This window comes from Mus pahari, chromosome 8, assembly GCF_900095145.1.
Source record: "Mus pahari chromosome 8, PAHARI_EIJ_v1.1, whole genome shotgun sequence".
Lineage (NCBI taxonomy): Eukaryota > Metazoa > Chordata > Mammalia > Rodentia > Muridae > Mus > Mus pahari.
This window is the reverse complement of record NC_034597.1, coordinates 22,441,695-22,463,474: the sequence shown is the minus strand read 5'-3', so window position 1 is coordinate 22,463,474 and position 21,780 is coordinate 22,441,695. Positions and strand designations below refer to the sequence as shown.

The 21,780-nt window shown below is 54.6% G+C and overlaps 2 protein-coding genes across 4 annotated transcripts in view; both read left to right on the top strand.

Moving 5' to 3' along the window:
- The window catches only part of Nisch (nischarin), a 37,219-nt gene extending 32,505 nt beyond the window's left edge, over positions 1–4,714 (top strand). Inside the window, exons 17-22 of one of the 2 annotated variants that reach the window (XM_029541355.1) lie at positions 662–935; positions 967–1,431; positions 1,928–2,084; positions 2,421–2,549; positions 3,013–3,174; positions 3,461–4,714. In XM_029541355.1, the coding sequence (XP_029397215.1) occupies positions 662–935; positions 967–1,431; positions 1,928–2,084; positions 2,421–2,549; positions 3,013–3,174; positions 3,461–4,071 (1,798 nt within the window). In that variant the 3' untranslated portion in view covers positions 4,072–4,714. The other variant, XM_029541356.1, reaches the window with a different exon arrangement.
- A 2,052-nt stretch (positions 4,715–6,766) lies between these two features.
- The window catches only part of Stab1 (stabilin 1), a 30,149-nt gene continuing 15,135 nt past the window's right edge, over positions 6,767–21,780 (top strand). Inside the window, exons 1-25 of one of the 2 annotated variants that reach the window (XM_021203980.2) lie at positions 6,767–6,992; positions 11,450–11,586; positions 11,935–12,050; positions 12,275–12,360; positions 12,426–12,495; positions 12,842–12,937; positions 13,149–13,259; positions 13,465–13,661; positions 13,897–14,027; positions 14,170–14,297; positions 14,491–14,585; positions 14,755–14,889; positions 15,031–15,168; positions 15,326–15,388; positions 15,628–15,741; positions 15,826–15,879; positions 16,058–16,138; positions 16,384–16,542; positions 17,652–17,714; positions 17,934–18,029; positions 18,394–18,480; positions 19,797–19,908; positions 20,606–20,792; positions 20,903–20,996; positions 21,119–21,277. In XM_021203980.2, coding sequence (XP_021059639.1) covers positions 6,825–6,992; positions 11,450–11,586; positions 11,935–12,050; positions 12,275–12,360; positions 12,426–12,495; positions 12,842–12,937; positions 13,149–13,259; positions 13,465–13,661; positions 13,897–14,027; positions 14,170–14,297; positions 14,491–14,585; positions 14,755–14,889; positions 15,031–15,168; positions 15,326–15,388; positions 15,628–15,741; positions 15,826–15,879; positions 16,058–16,138; positions 16,384–16,542; positions 17,652–17,714; positions 17,934–18,029; positions 18,394–18,480; positions 19,797–19,908; positions 20,606–20,792; positions 20,903–20,996; positions 21,119–21,277 — 2,877 coding nt within the window. In that variant the 5' untranslated portion in view covers positions 6,767–6,824. The remainder of the gene's footprint in view (positions 6,993–11,449; positions 11,587–11,934; positions 12,051–12,274; positions 12,361–12,425; positions 12,496–12,841; positions 12,938–13,148; positions 13,260–13,464; positions 13,662–13,896; positions 14,028–14,169; positions 14,298–14,490; positions 14,586–14,754; positions 14,890–15,030; positions 15,169–15,325; positions 15,389–15,627; positions 15,742–15,825; positions 15,880–16,057; positions 16,139–16,383; positions 16,543–17,651; positions 17,715–17,933; positions 18,030–18,393; positions 18,481–19,796; positions 19,909–20,605; positions 20,793–20,902; positions 20,997–21,118; positions 21,278–21,780) is intronic. The other variant, XM_029541455.1, reaches the window with a different exon arrangement.

Here is a 21,780-nt window from a genome sequence, read left to right as displayed (position 1 = left end):
CAGTGTCCCTCTTACACCTGCACAGAGGAGGCCGCCCCTCCCTCTCCTCACCATGTGAGGTTTAGGTGGCTTGCACCTTGTCCTTCTTCCAAGCCACCACAAACCTAGCTTGTTCCTGAGACTGCTGCAGACACCAGGCCCGGAAAGATGTATCAGCACACCGGTCACAGCAGGAGAGTAATCTGGCAGCTGCATGGGGAATTTGGACAAATGCAGGCTTACAGGCCTAGGGATCACAGCAGTTGGCCTGGATCAGATGGAGAGAGCAGCATCCAGAGGACCTCACCCCTTCAGTGTGGCCCCGTGGGCTGAATGCTGGGAACTCCCAGCTCCCATGAGATTTAGCTTTTGAGCATTAATTATGACTAGAATAGAGCAGGACACCCCAGCAGGGCCATGTGCAGTGGTGGCTGTGTAGGCGAAGTGCCAGGACCACCTAAAGATACCCCAAAACAAACTGAAGACCATGTTGAGTCGTGGTTCTTGCCTCTACTTGCATATACACACCCAGACACTTTCCCTGTTCTGTGTGGTAGATCGCCCAGTGATCCCAAGAGTAGCATGTACTGTACAGGTGTCCACCACGCTCTGATGTTGTGCATATAACTTTCTATGGGCTCACATGTTCATTTGGCATTTCTTGGGTCTCTGGGAGATGTAGTGCTGAGCAGCGGCTGCAGGGGACCCCAGCAGAAGCTCCCGCTCCAGTTCCAGCTCCAGCTGCAGTGCCACCAACAGCTTCAGCTCCAGCCCCCACAGAGGCCTTGGCTTCAGGTCCACCTCCTGTGCAGGCCCCAGGAGAGGACCCAGGTCTAACTTCAGCAGAGGCTCCAGCCGCAGCAGAGGCTCCAGCCGCAGCAGAGGCTCCAGCCGCAGCAGAGGCTCCAGCCGCAGCAGAGGCTCCAGCCGCAGCAGAGGCTCCAGCCCCAGCAGAGGCTCCAGCCGCAGCAGAGGCTCCAGCCGCAGCANCCAGCCCCAGCAGAGGCTCCAGCCGCAGCAGAGGCTCCAGCCGCAGCAGAGGCTCCAGCCCCAGCAGAGGCTCCAGCCCCAGCAGAGGCTCCAGCCGCAGCAGAGGCTCCAGCCCCAACAGAGGCTCCTGCTCCAACAGAGGCTCCAGCTCCAAACCAGGCTCCTGCTCCAGCAAGGGGTCCTACCCCAGCAGGGGGTTCCGCTCCGGCTCCAAACCAGGCTCCTGCTCCAGCAAGGGGTCCCACTCCAGCAGGGGGTTCCGCTCCAGCAGGGGGTCCTGCTCCAGCAGAGGCCCTGGCACAAGCAGAGGTCCCTGCCCAGTATCCAAGTGAGCGCCTAATCCAGTCCACATCTGAGGAGAATCAGATCCCTTCTCACTTGCCAGTCTGCCCATCACTCCAGCACATTGCCCGTCTTCGGGGGAGAGCCATCATTGACCTCTTCCACAACAGCATTGCTGAGGTATTGGCCCAGGTGCTGGTCTCCCTGACTGGCACTTGTATGCTGAGAGGTGTGGGCTCTGCTGTGGCACCAGTTAGTCCTGAGGGTGGGTATAGTTTGTGTTGGGGCATCCTCATGGCCCAGATTCCTCTTGACATAACATGGTTTTGAGCTCCATCTACTCACCGGATGGAGGATGTGGGTCAAGAGGTCGGTGTGCCTGCTGTCACACCTGGCTCTGGGTCCCTGGTCCAGGTGTGGGTCCCTGTGTACTCCCTTTCCTCCCCTCTTCTCTGCTCTGAGTTTATGAGAAAAATGAGATGAATTTGTCTCTCCTCATCCAAGGCCATGAGCAGTTCCTGGAACACAGGAGTCACCACATTAGCCAGACTCAGAAAGGGAGGGAGGGGGGATGTGCTGCCTGGAGTCTGCACTCAAGTGTGGTCCAGAAGGAAGGGGATGTGGCCTACCCCACCCTCCTCGCCTGCAGGCTTCCACATAACCCCTCTGTGCCCAGGTTGAAAACGAGGAGCTGAGGCACCTCCTGTGGTCATCAGTGGTGTTCTACCAGACCCCGGGGCTGGAAGTAACCGCCTGTGTGCTGCTCTCTAACAAGGCTGTGTACTTCATACTACACGATGGTCTCCGCCGCTACTTCTCTGAACCACTGCAGGGTAGGTCCTCCAGCCTGGCCACTCTCAGGGGCAGGTTAAGAGCCAACCGTGAACTTGGGTAGAAGCTTTGGGCTCAGAGTCCTTCGTCTGAGAAAAGGGTAACAGCACTTCCCTCTTAGAAATCACGGAGACCTAAGGCTAAACGTGCACCTGCCATGGCAGGGAATGCAGGGATTTGGCAGCCTCTGCCCTTTGGATCTCAGTAGGAGCCTCATCCAGTGAACTGGTGACTCCACCGAGCTAAGCTATCCTCCGTGTGTGCAGGTGGTGCTAGCTCCCTGCCAGGCAACATTCCTGCTGGACATGTTTAACCTTAGCCTCTTCTCACCATCACAGATTTCTGGCACCAGAAAAACACCGACTATAACAACAGTCCTTTCCACGTCTCTCAGTGCTTTGTGTTGAAACTCAGCGACCTGCAGTCAGTCAATGTTGGCCTTTTCGACCAGTACTTCCGGCTGACGGGTGAGTGACGTGATGTGTTTTGTCCTGGTTTGGGCGAAAGCCAGTGTCACCAGTGGGCTTCCACCTCGCACATGTAGGTACACTGTCACGTGACACATATCTCCACTTACAAGCCAGCCACTCGGGTAGGAGGAAGCGGCTTCAGGAACTGCTGAGGTAGCAGGACTCCCGCCCCATGGTTTGTAGCAGGAGCTGGGTGTACAGGGACTAGCAGAGTGGGCCCTGAACTTAGGGGCAGGATGTTTGTGACTCATACTTCCTGAAAGGAGAAAGCTAAGCCCTTTCCCTAATGCCTCTATCCCCTTCCAGAAAAATGTCTCAACCCTTCCTGCCTGAGATACGGCCATCTCCCCAGGCCCCACGATGCCCTCCCACATAGACCCTGTGGATCCTGGTTTTCTGTCGGGGCCTTGCAGGGATGGGAATGGTGGCCTGTACCTGTGACCAGCCCCTTCTTGTGCAGGCTCCTCCCCAACGCAGGTGGTCACGTGCTTGACTCGAGACAGCTACCTGACACACTGCTTCCTCCAGCATCTGATGCTTGTCCTATCCTCCCTGGAGCGCACACCCTCGCCTGAGCCTGTTGACAAGGACTTCTACTCAGAATTTGGGGACAAGAATACAGGTACCCTGCCCCCCCACCTCCCACCCCCCACCCCCACCCAGAACCCTCACTGCCTCTGTCCCTGCCTTTCCCTTGTCTCTGTCTAACTGGGTCGTTTTCCATGGCAGAGGTTCCATTCTATCCCAGCAGTTCCCAGGCAGCCAGCAGACTTCTCTCAGTCCTGGGCTCTAGCTTGGAGCACCCTCTACTACTCTCATTAGAGTCTAGGGGTGGTGCGGGACTGCTATTGCTTCTGACTGCACCACAGGCCAGCTCAGGCCACACCCTGGTGTCTCTCTTCCTGCAGGGAAAATGGAGAACTATGAGCTGATCCATTCCAGCCGCGTCAAGTTCACCTATCCCAGTGAGGAAGAGGTCGGGGACCTGACCTATATTGTGGCACAGAAGATGGCTGATCCTGCAAAGAATCCAGCCCTCAGCATCTTATTGTACGTCCAGGCCTTCCAGGTGGTCACACCACATCTCGGACGGGGCAGGGGCCCCCTGCGCCCTAAGACCCTGCTCCTCACCAGTGCGGAGATTGCCCTCCTGGATGAGGACTACAGCCACTACCCATTGCCTGAATTTGCCAAAGAGCCACCACAGAGGGACAGATACCGGCTAGATGATGGCCGCCGTGTCCGGGATTTGGACCGGGTGCTCATGGGCTACTATCCCTACCCTCAGGCCCTCACTCTTGTTTTTGATGACACACAGGGTCACGACCTCATGGGGAGCGTCACCCTGGACCACTTTGGGGAGATGCCAGGTGGTCCTGGCAGGGTTGGCCAGGGCCGAGAGGTCCAGTGGCAGGTGTTTGTCCCCAGCGCCGAGAGCCGGGAAAAGCTCATCTCGCTGCTCGCGAGGCAGTGGGAGGCTCTTTGTGGCAGGGAGCTGCCTGTGGAGCTCACTGGCTAGCGCATGCCACAGCAGCCCTGGCCTCCTGCCATGCCCAGCCTAGCCTGGTACCCATGAGGGCAGGGAAGCGGGCCTTCTGCGTTCTTTTTAAGGTCTTTCTCCTCTCCCTTGGTTCCTACATTGATTGCCCATGGCCCCCACACGTGTGACCAGCTCCCACAGAGAATGTGAACATGTGTGTTTAGTTAATCCTTCCTAACGCTGGGAAGATGTATGCCAGCCACACGAGAGCGTCCTTGTGCTGTTAGCGTCCCTTGTGTCGCCTGCCCCTGAAGTGGCATGGTCAGACACGCCAGCATTGTTTTGTCTGTGATTGATGCTGTTGTTAGCGTGGCGCTGTGGACCCGATAACCCCCACGTCCTTTTCTGAAGTGTTAAGTCCAGTCCTTCGTTGCTGTTTGCTGTCATTGTGGGTGTGCCGCTGCTAATTACAAAGCTGGTAGCAGAGTACACAGGCAAGCTCCCACGTTGTGGGCTTTTCCGAAATGGAGGCCTCCTCAAGTCTAGAGTAGAGGAGGCCCTATGGGGAGTTCCCAGGTCATGGGTCCAAGAGGAGCCAGTACAGGGGACCTAGAGCTGCCAGCACCAAGTATAATTCCTGTTGCCTACGTTCTCTATTCTAATAAAATGGAGTTTGACACAATCTGAGTCTTCAAAGTTATAGAGAACTGGGGTCCCAAAGGCATGGTCAGCACGGGGAGAGATTGGAGACAAGAAGAGAGGGGAGGGGGAGGTGGGAGGGTCCCCAGAACAGAGCCATGCTGAGCTGTGGTCAAACCAGGGGTCTAGGTAAACAACAGTAACCATCTTCAGCTGGAAGTGGTGGCGCACACCTTAGTTCCAGCACTCAGGAGGCAGACTCAGGTGGATCTCTGGGTTCAAGGCCAGCCTGAGCTCATTCCAGAACAGCCAGGGATACATCTGTCTCAAAACAAACCAAAGAACAACTTCATTTTATTCCTTCCTCGTCTCTTCCACACCGGTGTCAGCCCAGATGGTTCTCCTGTCCTTTCTGAGCTAACAGTACTCCAGGAGAGACAGAAATGAACTCTTAAAGAGCATTACCAGAGGAGCTGAAGTTGGGCCCGGGCTGCCCCAAAGCCTGGTGTCGGGTCAAAAAAGTGCCCTGAACCTCCATTAGTGGAAAACCCAGGCCGAGTGTATCCGAACAAAGAAAATCTACTTCTTTAATCAGGCAGCCAGAAAGACTAGGAGAGGCGACAGAGGAGACAGAAAGGACTTAGTTGGCCACTTAACGACAAAGCCTGTTGCGTGTAACTGAAGCCCATGCTGCAGCTGAGATCCATGTGTCTGCTTTGTTGGGCACAGTGAGAGATTTTAGTCCAAACCAATTAGTTTCACTATCAGAGACCACACCTCCCTGGGAGAAGGGAATGGCATATGGGCATATACCATATACCTATACCATATACCGATGCAGCTTACTGGAATAGAAAAGCCCCAGTTGGCCAAGAAGCAAAGTAGAAAGGGAAAATGTATGGCGTGTGGGAAGGAAGGAGTCCAGTAAAGGGGCAGAGGCTCTCCCTAAAGCTGTAGCCTGACTGTGGGATCCTCTCCCCAACAGGGCAGCCTTGTCTAGTCTCAGTGGGAAAAGATGCACCTAATCTTGCAGAGACTTGATGTCCCAGGAGGGCCCCATGCTCTCAGAGGAAAAGGGGGAGGGGGATAGGGGAGGGATTGTGTGATAATGTGGGCGGTGGTGATGCACATCTTTAACCCCAGCACTTGGGAGGCAGAGGCTGGTGGATAGGTATGAGTTCAAGGCTAGCCTAGTCTACAGAGTGAGTTCCAGGACAGCCAGGGCTACACGGAGAAACCCTGTCTCGAAAAAAAATAACAACAAACAAACAAAACAACAACACTAACAACAGCAACAAGCCCAGCAACAAAACCCTTAAGTCTTATTAAATGGTGACTGAGAGGCCTGCCTGCACGTGTGTTCTTGGGTGTTTTTTTTTTGTTTTTTTTTTGTTTTTTAACACTATTTCTAATGAAACCTCAGTTTTATTTCATACCGGCCAGTCCTGAAATTCTTTTCTGCTTTGACTCCATGAATCCTGGGTTTGCCTGAGTGGAGGTCCCTAAAAGATTAAAGGAACCCCTCAGGCTGTGTTCTGTGGCTCTACCCAGTCACTACAGACATCGGAGCCAAGTGAGGGATGTCACAGACACCCACCACAAGCGTAGAGAGGACTGAAGTGCCATCGGCAATGGAACCTGGGCTGTGGCTGCAGAGTTAGGGGTGGGCTCAGGGAGGCCATGAGGTTGGTGGGGGAGACCAGTCTGAGGGGCTAGCATGGTGTTTCCACCTCTACTGGTGTTTGACAGAAAGACTGAGGCAGCTGACCTGGGGGCAGCCAGCCCAGGGGCTGCCCAACAACCTCCTAGCCACCAGAACCCCAAAGCCTCCAAATGAAAAAGCCAGCTTGATGGATGCAGGGAAATTTATTTATTGGTGTTTAAATTTGCTTCAGAAACTTCCTCCTAGACCCCAGGCAGGTGGCTAATGGTGGCTCTGGACCTCCAGACCATGGTGCCAGGGAGCAGCGTCCTGGGCCAGGAAGCCCTGAACAGGACCCAGGTCGTCCATGTGGGGGTCACTGGTCAGCGTCTTCCCTTCCGCCTGCAGGCTGCTGATACGCAGGAGGAAATCCTGGTGGGTTCCTGTGGGGGTGAGCTGACGGATAGCTTTTAAAGCGGCTGCTCACCCACCCCGTCCTGCCTCCTTCCTCATGCCTGCCTCTTGGAGTTCACTCGCTGCCTGCCGCTGCAATCACTGTCCCACACTACTTTTGTCTCGGGCAGCGGACCTGCCTGCTATGGCAGAGCCCCGAACCCTCCTTCTGCTCTGCATCCTGGTCCTCTGCCTCACAGGCTCTGGCTTCGTCGGAGGGCAGACGGTGAGTGGGAGCCAGGGTCAGGGAACAGGGAGGGACCATGATAGTTTGTGTACGGGTGTGTTGGGGGTGGGTATCAAAGCAGCTGGTACTTGTCTGAGCTCCCTGGGGGCCCAGGTCACCAGGCTGTTGTCCCACCTCCCCAGGCTGAAGTCTGTGGCTGTTCTGCCTGAAGCTTAAAGGCTTCAGCAACTTTTGCCCTCTAACTCTGTCTGGCTAGCTGGTCATGGACTCTGGGCAGTCATCCTGTGTTCCCTAGCCTGTGCGTGAACAGGGACAGAGCCAGCCCCATCCTCCTGGCCTCCTTACCCAGACTGAGACCATAGTCTATGCGGCCCTCACCTGGGGTTTTTTAATGTGATCATTACCTACCCTCTGGGAACTATAAACCAAGGGGCACATTCAGAGCCTGGCTACCAATATGCCTGTGGTCAGCCCGGAGCCTGTGTGGAAGGGATGAGAGCCACTAGACAGACAGCAACCAACAACAATGTTCTTAAGACTCAGAGAGGCCCCTGGATGTGGCCCCTTCAGCCTTTACAGTCTTTAGCAAGCTTCTCCTGTTCGAAATCCCAGGCCCGAGGAGGAGAGCCGCAAGCGGATCCCTCTAGAGCCATAGTTGGGACCACAGCCTGTGTGTGATTCTTACTCAGGCTTGCAATTCCCTACCCGGTGCGCTGAGAAGACAGAGCCTCATGAGTGGTTGTAGCATGGCTCTGGAGGCCAAGAGGGCCTGTCCCTGGGTCTCCTCAGCCCCGAGCTGCTGTGTGAGCTTTGGGGAGAGCATCACACGAGTGTGGAGACTGAGTTTTGGATCTGTATCTGGTCAAGGGAGCTTCCCTCATGAAACCAAGTTCACCTGCATCTTAGGCAGCTTCCGAGGTCCCCGTGGCAAAGAAAGGGGATCCTCCACCAGGTAGCCATGGGGGCTTGGTCCCGTGGAAAAAGGATTTCATGGCCAGGCCAGCGCTGGGTGGAGCAGGTGGGACATTAGGATAAACATGATGGAAAACCACAAGTTCCAGGTTGTGCCAAGCTGGAAAAGCACCTGCCACCTGTGTCCTGGGCAGTGGGGACAGAGGTCAGTGAGACACCTCAGCTCCGAGACCTGGTGTAGTTCCAAACAGTCCTAAGTCTGTCATTCTGAGACTGAAGTCCAGCCAGCCTGGGCCAGGGGAGAGGTGCCGAGGTCCTTGTGGGTAGGGATGTAGCCATGCTGGCCTTACCTTCCCCTCACAGTCCCACATCCTGTATGACATGGGACACAAGCTGCAGCTACTAGGAACGTAGCCTCAGAGGGTAGAGAGGACCCCTGAGTCAGCCAGCCAGCACAGGTGGCACTAGGACTCGGCATAGAAGGCTCCGGCAGCAGATGCAGGGAGGTCTTCCTGTGGGAGGGTCTTAGCATGTGCCCGGGGACGACTTTGTGTCGAGCAGAAGCCCCCAGGATCCACAGCCACGGCACAAAAGCAGGGGCATTGGCCAGCGTCCAGCTTTGTCCCCACCTCCCCACCCCCTGCTCTGGTCCGGAGGAGAGGAGAGGCAGCTCACGGGCCCTAGATTCTAAGTGGTTAACCCAGGGGGAGTTGCCTTCACCTTGCTACTGAGCTGCGTAGTAGCTCATGTCTCCTCAGCTATCCCAGCCGCACACACAGAGGAAGCAGCCTCGGCCTCGCGCTGAGCATCCTGCCAGGACTTAAGGTGTTCCCAGTAAGCAGACCTCTGAGTCAGCCGAGGCCTCTCCTGCCTCAACCCACCCAGCCGCATCCCCAGCAGGAACGTGAGCTCCGTCTGGTGCCATTGGTGGGCAGATGAGTGCCTGTCTCGCTCGGGTGTGGTCCCCGGAGAGAGAGATGCTGATTCCGCAGTTGGCTTATCCATCCATCACCACGGGGCTTACAAAGCCCCAGCTTCCTCCTCCCTCCCTCCCTCCCTCCCTCCCTCCCTCCCTCCCTCTGAAGAACAGCTCTCAACTCACCCTGGGCATTACCCAATCCTGGCCAATCATCCCAGAGGCCCAAGCAGAATGGGAACTGGACTTTTCATTTCTGCCTAGGCAAAGGGCTTTGAGGGGGGCCCACTGTCAGCCAAGGATATGCCCCAAACCTGAAACTGAGTTGCTCAATTTCCTAGACATGTCCTGGCTTTGCAAAGAGGAGCTTCGGCGTGACAAATCCAAACATAACATCATCTAGACCTGAGGTTTTGCTGAGTAACTTCCCTCTTTGTCAAGCATGAGGGCATGAGCAGAAAAGGCAAAAATCTCAGAACCAGAGAGGTGGGGGCTGGGGGCGGGGGTGCTTTGTACACTCCAACGCTGGAAAGTTTTTCTTTCTCTCTGGTTTTGGGAAGCCTCTCACCTGTAACTCATTTTAGGGAAGGGGTGTTCTGGAGGTACCCAGTTTGCAGTACAGTGTGGTCAGCATTTTCAAGATAAGAACATGTTTTTCTCCAAGCCAGTCCCCCATCAGTGTGCACCTCCTCTCAGCTCTTTCTCCTGCAACTATAGGCTCAGTCTGAGCTCTGGGGTATAGCACTGTGGCTTCTTTTTGACCTGGAAGGTGGCCCCAGTGGAAAACTGGTGGGCATTGTTTCAGGCCACTAAATGAGGCTGCAGGATGGAGGTAGGCAGGAGCTCTTCAAACCTTCTACTCCCTCCAGCATGCTATTCTGTTTCCTCGGCTGCCCTCAAGGAACCCTCGTTCCCCACCCCCATCAGTTCTCCACAACAGCGGTCAGGCATCTCTCTAAATCACTCACCGAAGCAAGTGCGGTAGCCCACACTTGTAACAGGTGAATGTAGGAGGATCAGAAGTTCAAAGCCAGCCTGGGGCTATGTGAGACACGCAATATAAACATGTATCAAAGCTTTAAACAAAATGATAAAAGAAATTTAACAGACCGTGGTGGCACACGCCTTTAATCCCAGCACTCAGAAAGCAGGTGCAGGTAGATCTCTGAGTTCAAAGCCAGCCTGGTCTACAGAGTGAGTTTCAGGACAACCAGGGCAACACAGAGAAACCCTATCTTGAAAAAGAAACAAATACATTTTAAAACAACAACAACAACAACAACAACAACAACCAACTCATTAACTGAGTCCTGAGGGTGCACCAGCTGGACCTCACCCAAGCTTGGCCCTCTGTTGTCAGCCTGACCCGCAGCCACTCTCCAATCTCCTGCAGGCTACCCTGCAGGTCACACAGGCATTTGCTCTCTCTGTCTCGAGCCCTGGTTCTGCTGCTGCCCTTTAGCCAGAGCACTGACCCTGGCCAACTCTCCTACAACCTTCAGGTCCAAATCATGGGAGTAGTTTCCATTGCTAAGGTGACAGAACCTAGAAATCACCTGGGGAGAGAGTTTCAATGAAGGATTGTCTAGATCAGGTTGGCCTGTGGGTGTATTTATGGAAGATGGTGTTGATTCTGTTAGTGGTGCCCACTGTGGGTGGCACCATTCCCTACATAGGGGTTCTGTGCTGTCTAAATGTAGAGAGCTGAACACTGAGAAGTATGCTTTTACTTCTCTCTTTTTTAAAAGAATTATTTATTTATTTGTATATGAGTACACTGTTGCTGTCTTCAGACACATCAGAAGAGGGTATTGGGTTTCATTACAGATGGCTGTGAGCCACTATGTGGTTGCTGGGAATTGAACTCAGGGCCTCTGGAAGAGGAGTCAGTGCTCTAAACTGCTGCGTCTTCTCTGCAGCCCCATGCTTTTATTTCTCTCTGCTTGACTGTGGATGCGGTACCAGTAGTTGTTTTAAGTCCCTGTCACTTCCTACAGTGGTGGGCTGTGACCTGGAGTTGTGAGCTTAAAATAAGCCCTCCTCCTCTAAATTGTATTTTACCAGGGTATTTTATCACAGCAACAGAAATGAAATAAAAACATCCTAGGTCCTGTCCCCCAGCCCCTCCCCTCTGTCCCCATTGCCTGTCCTCACCCGGGGCCTGGTTCCCTATCTGGAGGTGACGCCTTGGGCCAGCACTGTCATGGGACTTTCTCAGCATTGGCTGCCCAGCCCTAACATGGCAGGCCAGACCTTCTTCAAGCTGGTGCTTGGCAGAAGTTTGTGCTTTGTCCTAGTGTGACAGATTGAGGATGAAGTCACTGCACCCCTGTACACAGTGTGAGGCTTGTTACGTGTTTGTTTGGACCAAGAAGGCAGGGAGCTCTATGTAATGAATTCAGACTCCAGACCCTGCTTTACACCCTGTCCCTGTGACAGTTTGGGACTTCAAGCTCCTCCCCTTAGATGGAAATGATTCCCCTGGAGAAAGAGAAAGACTGAAGGCTTTCAGCCACAGACATGGGGACAGGAGGTGACAACGAGGTTTCCTAGGACCTTCCCTGGCCTTGCTCATGCCCACTGAACTGAAGGGAAACTGTGCAGTTGGCATAGACTCAGGCTAGACCACGGTCCAGGCCCCTCACCGTGCGTTTTGCCTATGGCCCAGGTGCGGTCTAAACGCTGCGACATCCACACCAAATTTGTCACTCACACACCCTGCACAGCGTGTGCGGCCATCAGGAGGCAGCTATGTCCCTGGGGCTGGTCTCGGAATTTCCCAGAGAAGATACTTTTGGATTGCCGGTATGGGCCCACCTGCTTCTTTCCACTTTCCGGGGGATAGCTGGGGACCCAAAGGTTGGTGGGGGACCCAGAAGGTGGCGGGGAACCCAGAGGGTGGCGGAGGATCCAGAGGAACCTCGCCAACCTCCAGGTGGGAGAAAACAAAGTACCGCACATACCTGCTGTGTCCTACAGAGCAGAAGGCACAGGAAGGAAGGAAGAAGGGTGTTTACCAAGGCACCTACTGTTAGATGCTCAGCTCTGGGTTAGATGGAGAGGAGAGAGATGGGTAGATTTCTGGAATTCAGAGGGAGGAGGGTGACAGCCACAGTGCCCACCACCCCACGGCCCGCCTACCCCCTCTCCTAGCTATGAGTTGCAGCTCAGGGGCGCCGCGATATCCTTAAGTGGCTGCAGCCAGGAGTGCTGGAAGGACGTGGTTCAGAAGGCCTGCTGCCCCGGCTACTGGGGATCCCAGTGCTTTGGTATGGATGGACGAGGCTGCTTGCCCTGCTCCAGTCACCCTTTGCCCCGGCCCCTAGCTCCTCATCTGAGGGGCACCTGCATTGCCCTCAACCTTGTTCAACCAGTGACTCCTCATTGAGAGCCTCCAGGGCATGGTGCCCTAGCCCTGGCTGCCCTGGGGGAGGGGCTGGAGGAAAGGTAAAGGAAGCATTCTGGGAAAAAGCTGAGCTCTTGGGGTCCACAGAGTGCCCTGGTGGTCCGGCGACACCGTGTAGTGGCCACGGGACCTGCCTGGATGGCATAGAAGGAAACGGGACCTGTGTGTGCCAGGTAAGGGTTGGGTAGGGGTGAGGTGGGGGTGTCAGGGGAACCCCACTGACTTACTGCATTAACAGGAAAACTTCAGCGGCTCGGTCTGCCAGGAGTGCCAAGACCCCAACAGATTTGGGCCTGACTGCCAATCAGGTGAACTTGCAGGGCCTCTGGGCAAGGCCAGTCCTGTCTGTCTCTGCAGTCCTCTCCTAAATCTTCAGTCTTGCCTTTCCCTCCTGGAGTGTTAGCCTTGAGTCCTGCCCTGAGGTTTTTGCATATGGGAGTCTCAGAAGCCTCCTCCGGGAAGCCCTTCATGATGCCCCTCTTTCTATTCCCTCACTCCCTCCGGGATTTCCCCTTCTACTATGATCTTTTATCAGAGCTCTGGTCTCTCAAGGTTATTTGTACATTGGTAAACATGCAGAGGCAGGAGGGTGATGCCCCTGTATGTACTTCGGTGAGTCTGCGGTTCCATGTGCCCTTGTATGTTCCCTTTCAGTGTGCAACTGTGTGCACGGCGTGTGCAGCCGTGGGCCACGGGGGGATGGAAGCTGCCGGTGTTTTGCTGGATATACTGGCCCCCACTGTGACCAAGGTGAGCAGTGCTGCCTGGGGCAGCAGGTTCTCAGTGGCTTGAGGAGGGGAGGACAACTGGGCGACGGATAGGGTCCGAGTCTCAGCAGGACCTGTCCAGAGGCTCAGAGAGGTGAGGCAGCTGCCTTGGAGTCACACAGCAAGCAGGGCAGAGTGCTTTGTGCTCCTCCCCAGCCCTGGGACTGAGCCTTCACTATAATCTCTGTGCTTAGAGCTCCCAGTCTGCCAGAGCCTGAAATGCCCCCAGAATTCCCAGTGCTCTGCAGAGGCACCCACCTGCAAGTGCCTGCCCGGATACACTCAGCAAGACAATGTTTGTCTTGGTAAGCATGTGATCTGGGGGCAGGGGACTTCGATTTGGAGAGCAGAGTTGGTGGCAGGGACTGGGACGGTGTTTGCAGTCTGGTCACTTACACAGAGAGTAAATGCTTCCTACGAGGCAGAGCGCTTATGGCCACTCTGGTGGAAACCATGAAAGGGAGAGGGCTCCTGGGGCTCAGCTCACTCAGGCTCTCTCCGCCCTAGCAGCTCCTGACCCCTGCCAGCCATCTGCTTGCTCCCCACTGGCCCGATGCTCAGTGACTCCCCAGGGAAAGGCTCAGTGCCAGTGCCCAGAGAATTACCACGGAGATGGGAAAGTGTGTCTGCCCCGGGACCCGTGCCTCACCAACTTTGGCGGCTGCCCCAGCAACTCTACCTTCTGCCTGTACCGTGGGCCAGGCAAGGTGAGCCAGGTCACCTGCTTCACAAGCCAATCACCCATTCTGGCTGTGGGATCCTAGGCACGTCCCGGGTTGTCTGAACACCTCGGATGCCCCATTTTTAAGATGTGAGGAGAATGCCAACCCTGGTCTTGGGGGAGGGGTGGCAGGGCTGTGTGAAGGAGGCATATGCCAGCAGTTTCCTTGTGTTCTCACTGGGGGATCTTCCATCCTCCCCTTCCCCTGCCGGTGCGCCCAGGCCACCTGTATGTGCCGGCCAGGTATGACAAGCATTAACAACAACGCTTCCGAGGGGTGCCATGTCTCCTGCAAACCACATTCCTGTGACAGATCAGCCACCTGTCAGGTGACCCCTGATAGAAAGACCAGGTGGGCACAGAGCAGGGTGGATGGAGTGGGCAGTGTACTCCTCTGTGTGCCTCCACTCGGGGCCTGGTGGGGAGGACTTGGCGGGTGATGGGGTCAAGGGGACCGTCCATCCTTCCCCTGACCAGTCTCTCTGGGTCTCCAGCTGCGTGTGCAAAAATGACGAGGTGGGTGACGGTCATGCCTGCTACGGACATCTGCTCCATGAGGTTCGGAGGGCCAATCAGAATGGCCTGGTGTTCCTGCGGTTAAGAGCAGCCATTGCCATGCTGGGTGCGTGCCCCTGCCCCGTACCCTCAGAGCTGGGAGGGAGACGTAGTCTCAGCAGAGGTTCTAGTTTCTTCACCCAAGAATTGGGTGAGGTCGGGATGGAGGTGGGGACTGGTCCCCTTCCCATGCTACACATCTAGACCCATCACCTCAGGGCTCCCGTCTGAATTCTGACTCCAACCCTCTCCATCCACAGAGCAGGGCTGTCAGGAGATCCTTACCACGTCGGGGCCATTCACTGTTCTGGTACCATCCACGTTCTCCGTCTCCTCTGTCTCCAGTGCCATGAATGTAGGTCCCTGAAAGTAGGTCATGAACTCCCTGTTCATGATCCTTCCCTCTGAGGTGGTAGGCTTTTGCCTGCAAAGCCTTTGCCCTCTCTGTGACTCAGGCAGGGGAGGTACAGAGGGGGTTGGCCTGTTTGGGCTTTACCCAACACCCCACCCCTGTATGTCTGCAGGCGACACTGGCTCAGCAGCTCTGCAGACAGCATGTCATTGCCGGGGAGCACATACTGGAGAATGTAGGGTCCCCAAACACACGCAGGTGGTGGACGCTGGCTGGTCAGGAGATCACCATCACTTTCAAAAACATGGTATGAAAGGGATCTCAGACTGGGGCCAGAGGAGTGGCAGGCAGAGGACGACCCAGCTGGGATGAATGTGTCCTGGGGGGCGGGGAGCTGTGGGACAGAGAGTTTGGCACGTGGGACATGGTCCCGTGTCTGTCTCATCAGAGATATGCCTACAAGTATGAAGATCAGCCCCAGCAGTTCAGCATCCACAAGGCCAACTACATAGCAGCTAACGGGGTCTTCCATACGGTCACTGCCCTACGATGGCAGCTTCCGCCCCCGCTTCCAGGGGACTCGAAGGTGAGCCGATGACCTCTTCTTCACTGTGTGCTGTAGGGGATGTCTCAGTGTGTTAAGGCCAGGTATGAGACTGCTCTGGCTTGCAGAGGCTAGGCTCCTCCTCCTCCTCCTGGGGCGGAAGCCACCTCACCCTGTCCCGGGGCTCTTATACTTACAGAAAACTATTGGCCAGATACTGGCTTCTACGGAAGTTTTCACACGGTTTGAAACTATCCTGGAGGTGAGCTTGGGAAAAGGAGTTCTACCTAACGGGACATCCAGACCACAGTAGCTCACTGCCCCAGAATCTGCCCACCCGCCTTCCTAGAGCCCCCGCCCGCCCCCATCGCCATCCCTGAGGTTTAAACAGGGGCATGGACCAATGCATTGCCCATGTCTCCCGCCTAACCCGCGGGAGCTCCCTATTGGCTGATGGTGGCAGGAACCAGGCAGGTCTAACCCTCCATTCTGCTGCTTCAGAACTGTGGGCTGCCATCCATCCTGGATGGGCCTGGGCCCTTCACAGTCTTTGCCCCAAGCAACGAAGCTGTGGACAGCCTGCGAGATGGCCGACTAATCTACCTTTTCACAGCAGTAAGTTCTATGGGGCCGTGGGGCTGTGGGTTGGGGTTGCCAGGGCTCCCCTGTCAACCTCCAGGGGCTGACTTCTCCCCTCAGGGCCTTTCCAAACTTCAGGAGCTGGTACGGTACCACATCTACAACCATGGCCAGGTGAGAGGGTGTCCCATCCCCTTCACGGTGTCCTCTGTTTCAAAGACCACTACAGGTTTTGATCTTTCCGGGGACCTCATTTCCTTATCCTCTCCCTCTTCACCTCGGAGAGTCACTGTGTAGCACCTGAACAAGGTGTGGCCAGTGCCCAGCCTAAAACCACTGTCTCCTGCCTCAGCTGACAGTTGAGAAGCTCATCTCTAAGGGACGTGTCCTCACCATGGCCAACCAGGTCCTGACTGTGAATATCTCTGAGGAGGTGAGGTCTGTGAGATCTGTGAGCAGCTGGGCACATGGGTCAGTGCGGGAGCCGCTGGCCTTGCTCACGTCTGTTGGTGTGATCTGAATACCATGGTGGGCAGGACACTTGACGAGGCCCCAGCTAGGCTAGGAAAGTGGCCATAGATCCCACAGTATGAAGTAAAGCCGTAGCAGACAGAAGAGCAAGGGCCTCCTGAAGCTTGCTGGGATGGAAAGAAATATCACGTGGGGTCTGTGTTGCAGGGACGCATCCTGCTGGGACCAGAGGGCATCCCTGTGCGGAGGGTCGATGTGCCAGCTGCCAACGGTGTGATCCACATGCTGGAAGGCATCCTGCTGCCCCCCACCATCTTGCCTATCCTACCTAAGCACTGTGATGAAGAGCAGCATCAGACTGTGCTGGTGAGCCCTGCGCAGAACCCACGCTCTGCCCTGTACCAAGACCCCATCCCTAGAACGTGGGCAGGGGACAACACTGTCATGCTGTAATCCCAGGATATTCGGGACTAGATGATGTGTTTATAAAAAGATGAAGAGGGGCTGGAGAGATGACTCAGCGGTTAAGAGCACTGACTGCTCTTCAGAAGGTCCTGAGTTCAAATCCCAGCAACCACATGTTGGCTCACAACCATCTGTAACAAGATCTGACTCCCTCTTCTGGTGTAGACAGCAACAGTGTACTTATAAATACTAAATAAATAAATCTTTTTTAAAAAATTAGAAAGATAAAGAGAAATAGAATATGTTCTATGGATGTGTAGTCAGGTATGGGGAAGGGGTGTCTCAGCGGGCATCCCTTCCCCTGAGGGACCAGCCACATGATGGTATAGTATAGAATAGAGTTTACTCAGGGCATGGGGAGGGGAAGAGAGTAGCAGAGGCAGAGAAAGGCAGAGAGAGAGAGAGAGAGAGAGAGAGAGAGAGAGAGAGAGAGAGAGAGAAGAGGCTGGTCATGAACACATGGAGAGAGGTGGGAGGAATTAGGGAAGGGAGGGGGAAAGGGGAGAGCCCGAGATGTCAAGAGGGAAGCAAGAGTGAGTGAGAGGCGAGAGTAAGAGAGCAAGAGAGGGAGGAGGGGGCAAGCAGCCTCCTTTATAGTGGGCCAGGCCTACCTGGCTGCTGCCAGGTATCTGTGGGTGGAGTTGAGAAGGAAGCCGACACTAGGTGATACAGAGGCAGAGGCTTGGCTTGACTCAGAGTTCTGAAAGCACAGTGCAGAGGCAGTTCAGCTCTCACTGAGGGAGGGTCTTCCAGCGCAAGGGCAGTTGGGCGTAGGCGAGAAGACCACAGTGAAGGAAGGGCGTCCTGGCTCGTTCCATCAGAGCCTCTGTGGTGACTCAGAGAGCCTGGGAACCACCTGCCTCTTACAGGCTCCTTGCAGCATCTTTCTCAGCCTCTCTATCCCTGGCTCCTCCTCCTCCCTCGGGTCTTTGCTCCATGTCACCATCTCAGGGGTGTTGAATCTCTCTGACCCTCCTCCCCCTCCCTCTGTCCTGCTCTGTTCTTCCTAGGGATCTTGTGTGGATTGCCAAGCCTTGAATACCAGTGTATGTCCCCCAAACAGTGTGAAAATGGTGAGCACCCCAGCCCGGCCCTCAGGGGTGGACCCCCTTTTGCCAGACTTTCAAGCATACCCAGGTTGCGGTGGGGAGTAGGAGCAGAGAGGGCTGGACCACGCCTGGGGGCTCAGCGTGCCCCAGCTCTGCTCAGGGTGGGAGAATGGGACCAGGGTTGCCTGGCAAAGGCTGGTCCAGCATCCTCTCTGCTGACTGGCCACGTATGACACGCCCTAGGATATCTTCCCCAAGGAGTGCGTTTATATCCACGACCCAACTGGGCTCAATGTTCTGAAGAAAGGTTGTGCGGACTACTGCAACCAGACCATCACAGTGAGCCTGGGCTGGCGTGTGACGCCTGGGACCCCCGGCATCTCCTCTTTGTCTGGGGCTCCCAAGTTGGGTTGGGGAGGCCTCCCTTCCCAGGCATTCCTTTTGTTTTTGTTTGGTTTAGAAGAGCTTTTGTTGTTTTTGTTGTAGTGCTAAGGTTAGAACCAAGGCCTTCCATCTGCTAGGCCGGGGCTTGGCGGCTGAACTATGACCCCCTAGCACTGTCCCAAGTGCTTATGGTTAAAGAGGTGCCATTGGGGGTGGGGGATCCATACCCATTCTGTGCTCTAGAGATGAGCAGGATGCGGATGCTTTCTGGGTTGGGGTTGGCATGGGCTAGATGCCAGACTTGCTCTGTGTCTTGCAGAAACGCGGCTGCTGCAAAGGATTTTTTGGGCCTGACTGCACACAGTGTCCTGGGGGCTTCTCCAACCCCTGCTACGGCAAAGGCAACGTGAGTCCCCACCCTTGCATTGTTCACCATGTCCACGTGTAACGAACGTTGGTACCGTCCTCAGCTGACAGCGTCAGAACCAGGCCTGCCTCGCTCGTCTCAGCTCCCCTACTGCTAAGTAACTGATGCTGAACCAAACCGTTTCATTAGAAATTATTACATTCATGTCTGGAGAGATGGCTCAGCGGTTAAGAGTGCATGCTGCCCTGGCAGGAGGACCTGAGTTTGGTTCCGTGTTAGATAGTTCGCAGCTGCCTGTAACTTCAGTTCCAGGGGATCCAACATCTCCATGGGCCTCTGTACTCAAGTGCACATGCCCACATAGGCTCACACACAAACACGCTAAAAAACATTTTTCTGAGTCAGGGTCTCACTACATAGTCCTGGCACTCACTATGTAGAACTGGAACCCACAGAGATCCACCTGCTTCTCCCTCCTGAGGGCTAGGATGAAAGGCATGTGTCACCATGCCTGGATCTCAGCCTTTTGTTTTGTTTTAAGATTTATTTATTATTATACATAAGTATATTATAGCTGTCTTCACACACACCAGAAGAGGGCATCAGATCTCATTATGGGTGGTTGTGAGCCACCATGTGGTTGCTGGGATTTGTACTCAGGAACTTCAGAAGAACCGTCAGTGCTCTTACCACTTGAGCCATTTCACCAGCCCTTTTTTTTAAAAGAAGAAGAAGAAGAAGAAGAAGAAGAAGAAGAAGAAGAAGAAGAAGAAGAAGAAGAAGAAGAAGAAGAAGAAGAAGAAGAAGAAGAAGAAGAAGAAATAATTATTTTGATAGATTTTCCATCTATTTCCCAAAAAAATGACCTGCCAGTGTTCTTTTTCTTTTTTTCTTTTTTTTAAAGATTTATTTATTTATGAGTACACTGTAGTTGTCTTCAGACATACCAGAAGATGGCATTGGATCCCATTACAGATGGTCATGAGCCACCATGTGGTTGCTGGGAATTGAACTCAGGACCTCTGAAAGAACAGCCAGTGCTCTTAACTGCTGAACCATGTCTCCAGCCCTCCAGTGTTCTTTAATATTCTATTTTTGCCACCTTGGGACATCAGGGCTCCTTATTACCTGCCACAGAAGAACACAGCAGTTAAAGTTCAAAACACAGCTGGGGTCGTGAGCCTTTCAGGGGGGAGGGGGAGGGCTCCTCTGGAAGCTTCATTGATTTTGAGGGTCACTTTCAAGGTGAAGACTCAGGGGGAATAAGAGCTCAGAGCCCACCAGGGAGGGAAGTTCATGGGGTCGGGGCTGTGGTGACCATGTCCATGGCTGATCCTGTATCTGCCGCCCTCCAGTGCAGCGATGGGGTCCGCGGCAATGGAGCCTGCCTCTGCTTTCCAGACTACAAGGGTATTGCCTGCCATATCTGCTCCGACCCAAACAAGCATGGAGAGCAGTGCCAGGAGGGTGAGTGATCTTGACCTCGGCCACCTCCTGGAGCGGAAAGGACCTCTACTTAGGAAAGGTGCCTAGGGGCTCCTCAGAGGAAACAGGGCCCTGAGAGAAGGTGGAGGCCACAGGGACCGGTGCCCATTGGACAACCGCAATGGATGTTGTCCTAGTCACCAGAGGAGAACTGGGCTTTAATCTAAAGCAAGCAGGATTTCAGCAAGACACACTGGAGGCTTTCTGCTAGTGGGATTGGAAGCAGAGACATTAGAATGACCTGACTAAAACTTCAAAACAGCACAGCCAGGCAGTGGTGGCGCATGCCTTTGATCCCAGCACTTAGGAAGCAGAGGCAGGCAGATGTCTGAGTTCAAGGCCAGCCTGGTCTACAAAGTGAGTTCTAGGACAGCCAGGGCTACACAGAGAAACCCTGTCTTAAAACAAACAAAAAACCAAAACCAAACCAAAACAAACAAAACAAACAGCTAAACAAAACAACCAAAAAATCCAAAATGGCCTCCCTTATAGTTTATTTGCCTGTCCATCGAGTATGAAATGATCTATGATTTAAGAATCCTAATACAGGCTCAAATAGCATATAGTCTATTAAAGCTACTCCATCCCCAGCCCCCACCTGTACTTTACAAAACAGTCCTGGTTACCATCAAGCTCTGCTTCCTGTCCAGTTTCTCAGTTCCCATCTCTTCCCTTCCAGACTGCGGCTGTGTCCATGGTCTGTGTGACAACCGTCCTGGCAGTGGAGGGGTGTGCCAGCAGGGTACATGTGCCCCTGGCTTCCAAGGCCGATTCTGCAATGAATCCATGGGAAACTGTGGGTCCGCAGGGCTGCCCCAGCCCTGCCACCCGGACGCTCACTGTGTTATCCAGCAGGGTGTTGCCAGGTGAGGAAGATGGGGGGCTCCCTTTGTGTCCTGTCCATAATTACATGTCAGTGTTCTCATTCTCCAGCCTCTTCCCCGGGCTCAAACGGGCCGCTTCTCCCCTTTGCCAGGTGCGTCTGCCATGATGGTTTTGAAGGTAATGGCTTCTCCTGCAAACGCAGCAATCCTTGCTCACGCCCAGACCGTGGTGGCTGCTCGGAGAACGTTAGTTCCTCTCTCTTGCTCTCTCTCTCCTTACCCTTTTACTGACCCAGGGGCGGGATGGGGCTCCTTGATCTCCAGCCGTGATCGTGCAATCCCGAGTCACTTATTTACAACCCACGCAGGCTGAATGTGTCCCTGGAGACCTGGGTACCCACCACTGCGTTTGCCACAAAGGCTGGAGTGGGGATGGCCGTATCTGTGTGGCCATCGATGAATGTGGGCTGGACACTCGAGGTGGCTGCCATAAAGACGCTCTCTGCAGCTATGTGGGCCCTGGACAGGTGAGGCTCGGAAGGATAGCTGGGGACTTTCCCCCCACCCAGTCTGAGGTTGGGAACATCCACTGTAAGCTTGGAGTCTGGACCCACAGATGCAGACGAAGTCATGCACCCTGGCACTGGTCACTCATGTGCCCATTGGATCCTGTCATAGGGCAACCTCTCTCTTAGACTCAGGGAGTGTGTAATACTACTAAGCAAGGCAGGAGGAGATCCTGCCTCTGGAGGTCCCAAGTCTGTAGGTTCACAGAAATCTACCTCTGGAATCTCATAGTCTAGTCTTGTATACTTCCTATGGGATCTTAGTACCCACAGCCTCCAGATCAAGAATATTGAGTCTCATGAACCAGAGCTTTGACAAGCTCTAACACAGACCAGACACAGTGGGCCACACCTCTCAGCACTCCTGAGGCAGAGGCAGAGGCAGAGGCAGAGGCAGAGGCAGAGGCAGAGGCAGAGGCAGAGGCAGAGGCAGAGGCAGAGGCAGAGGCAGAGGCAGAGGCAGA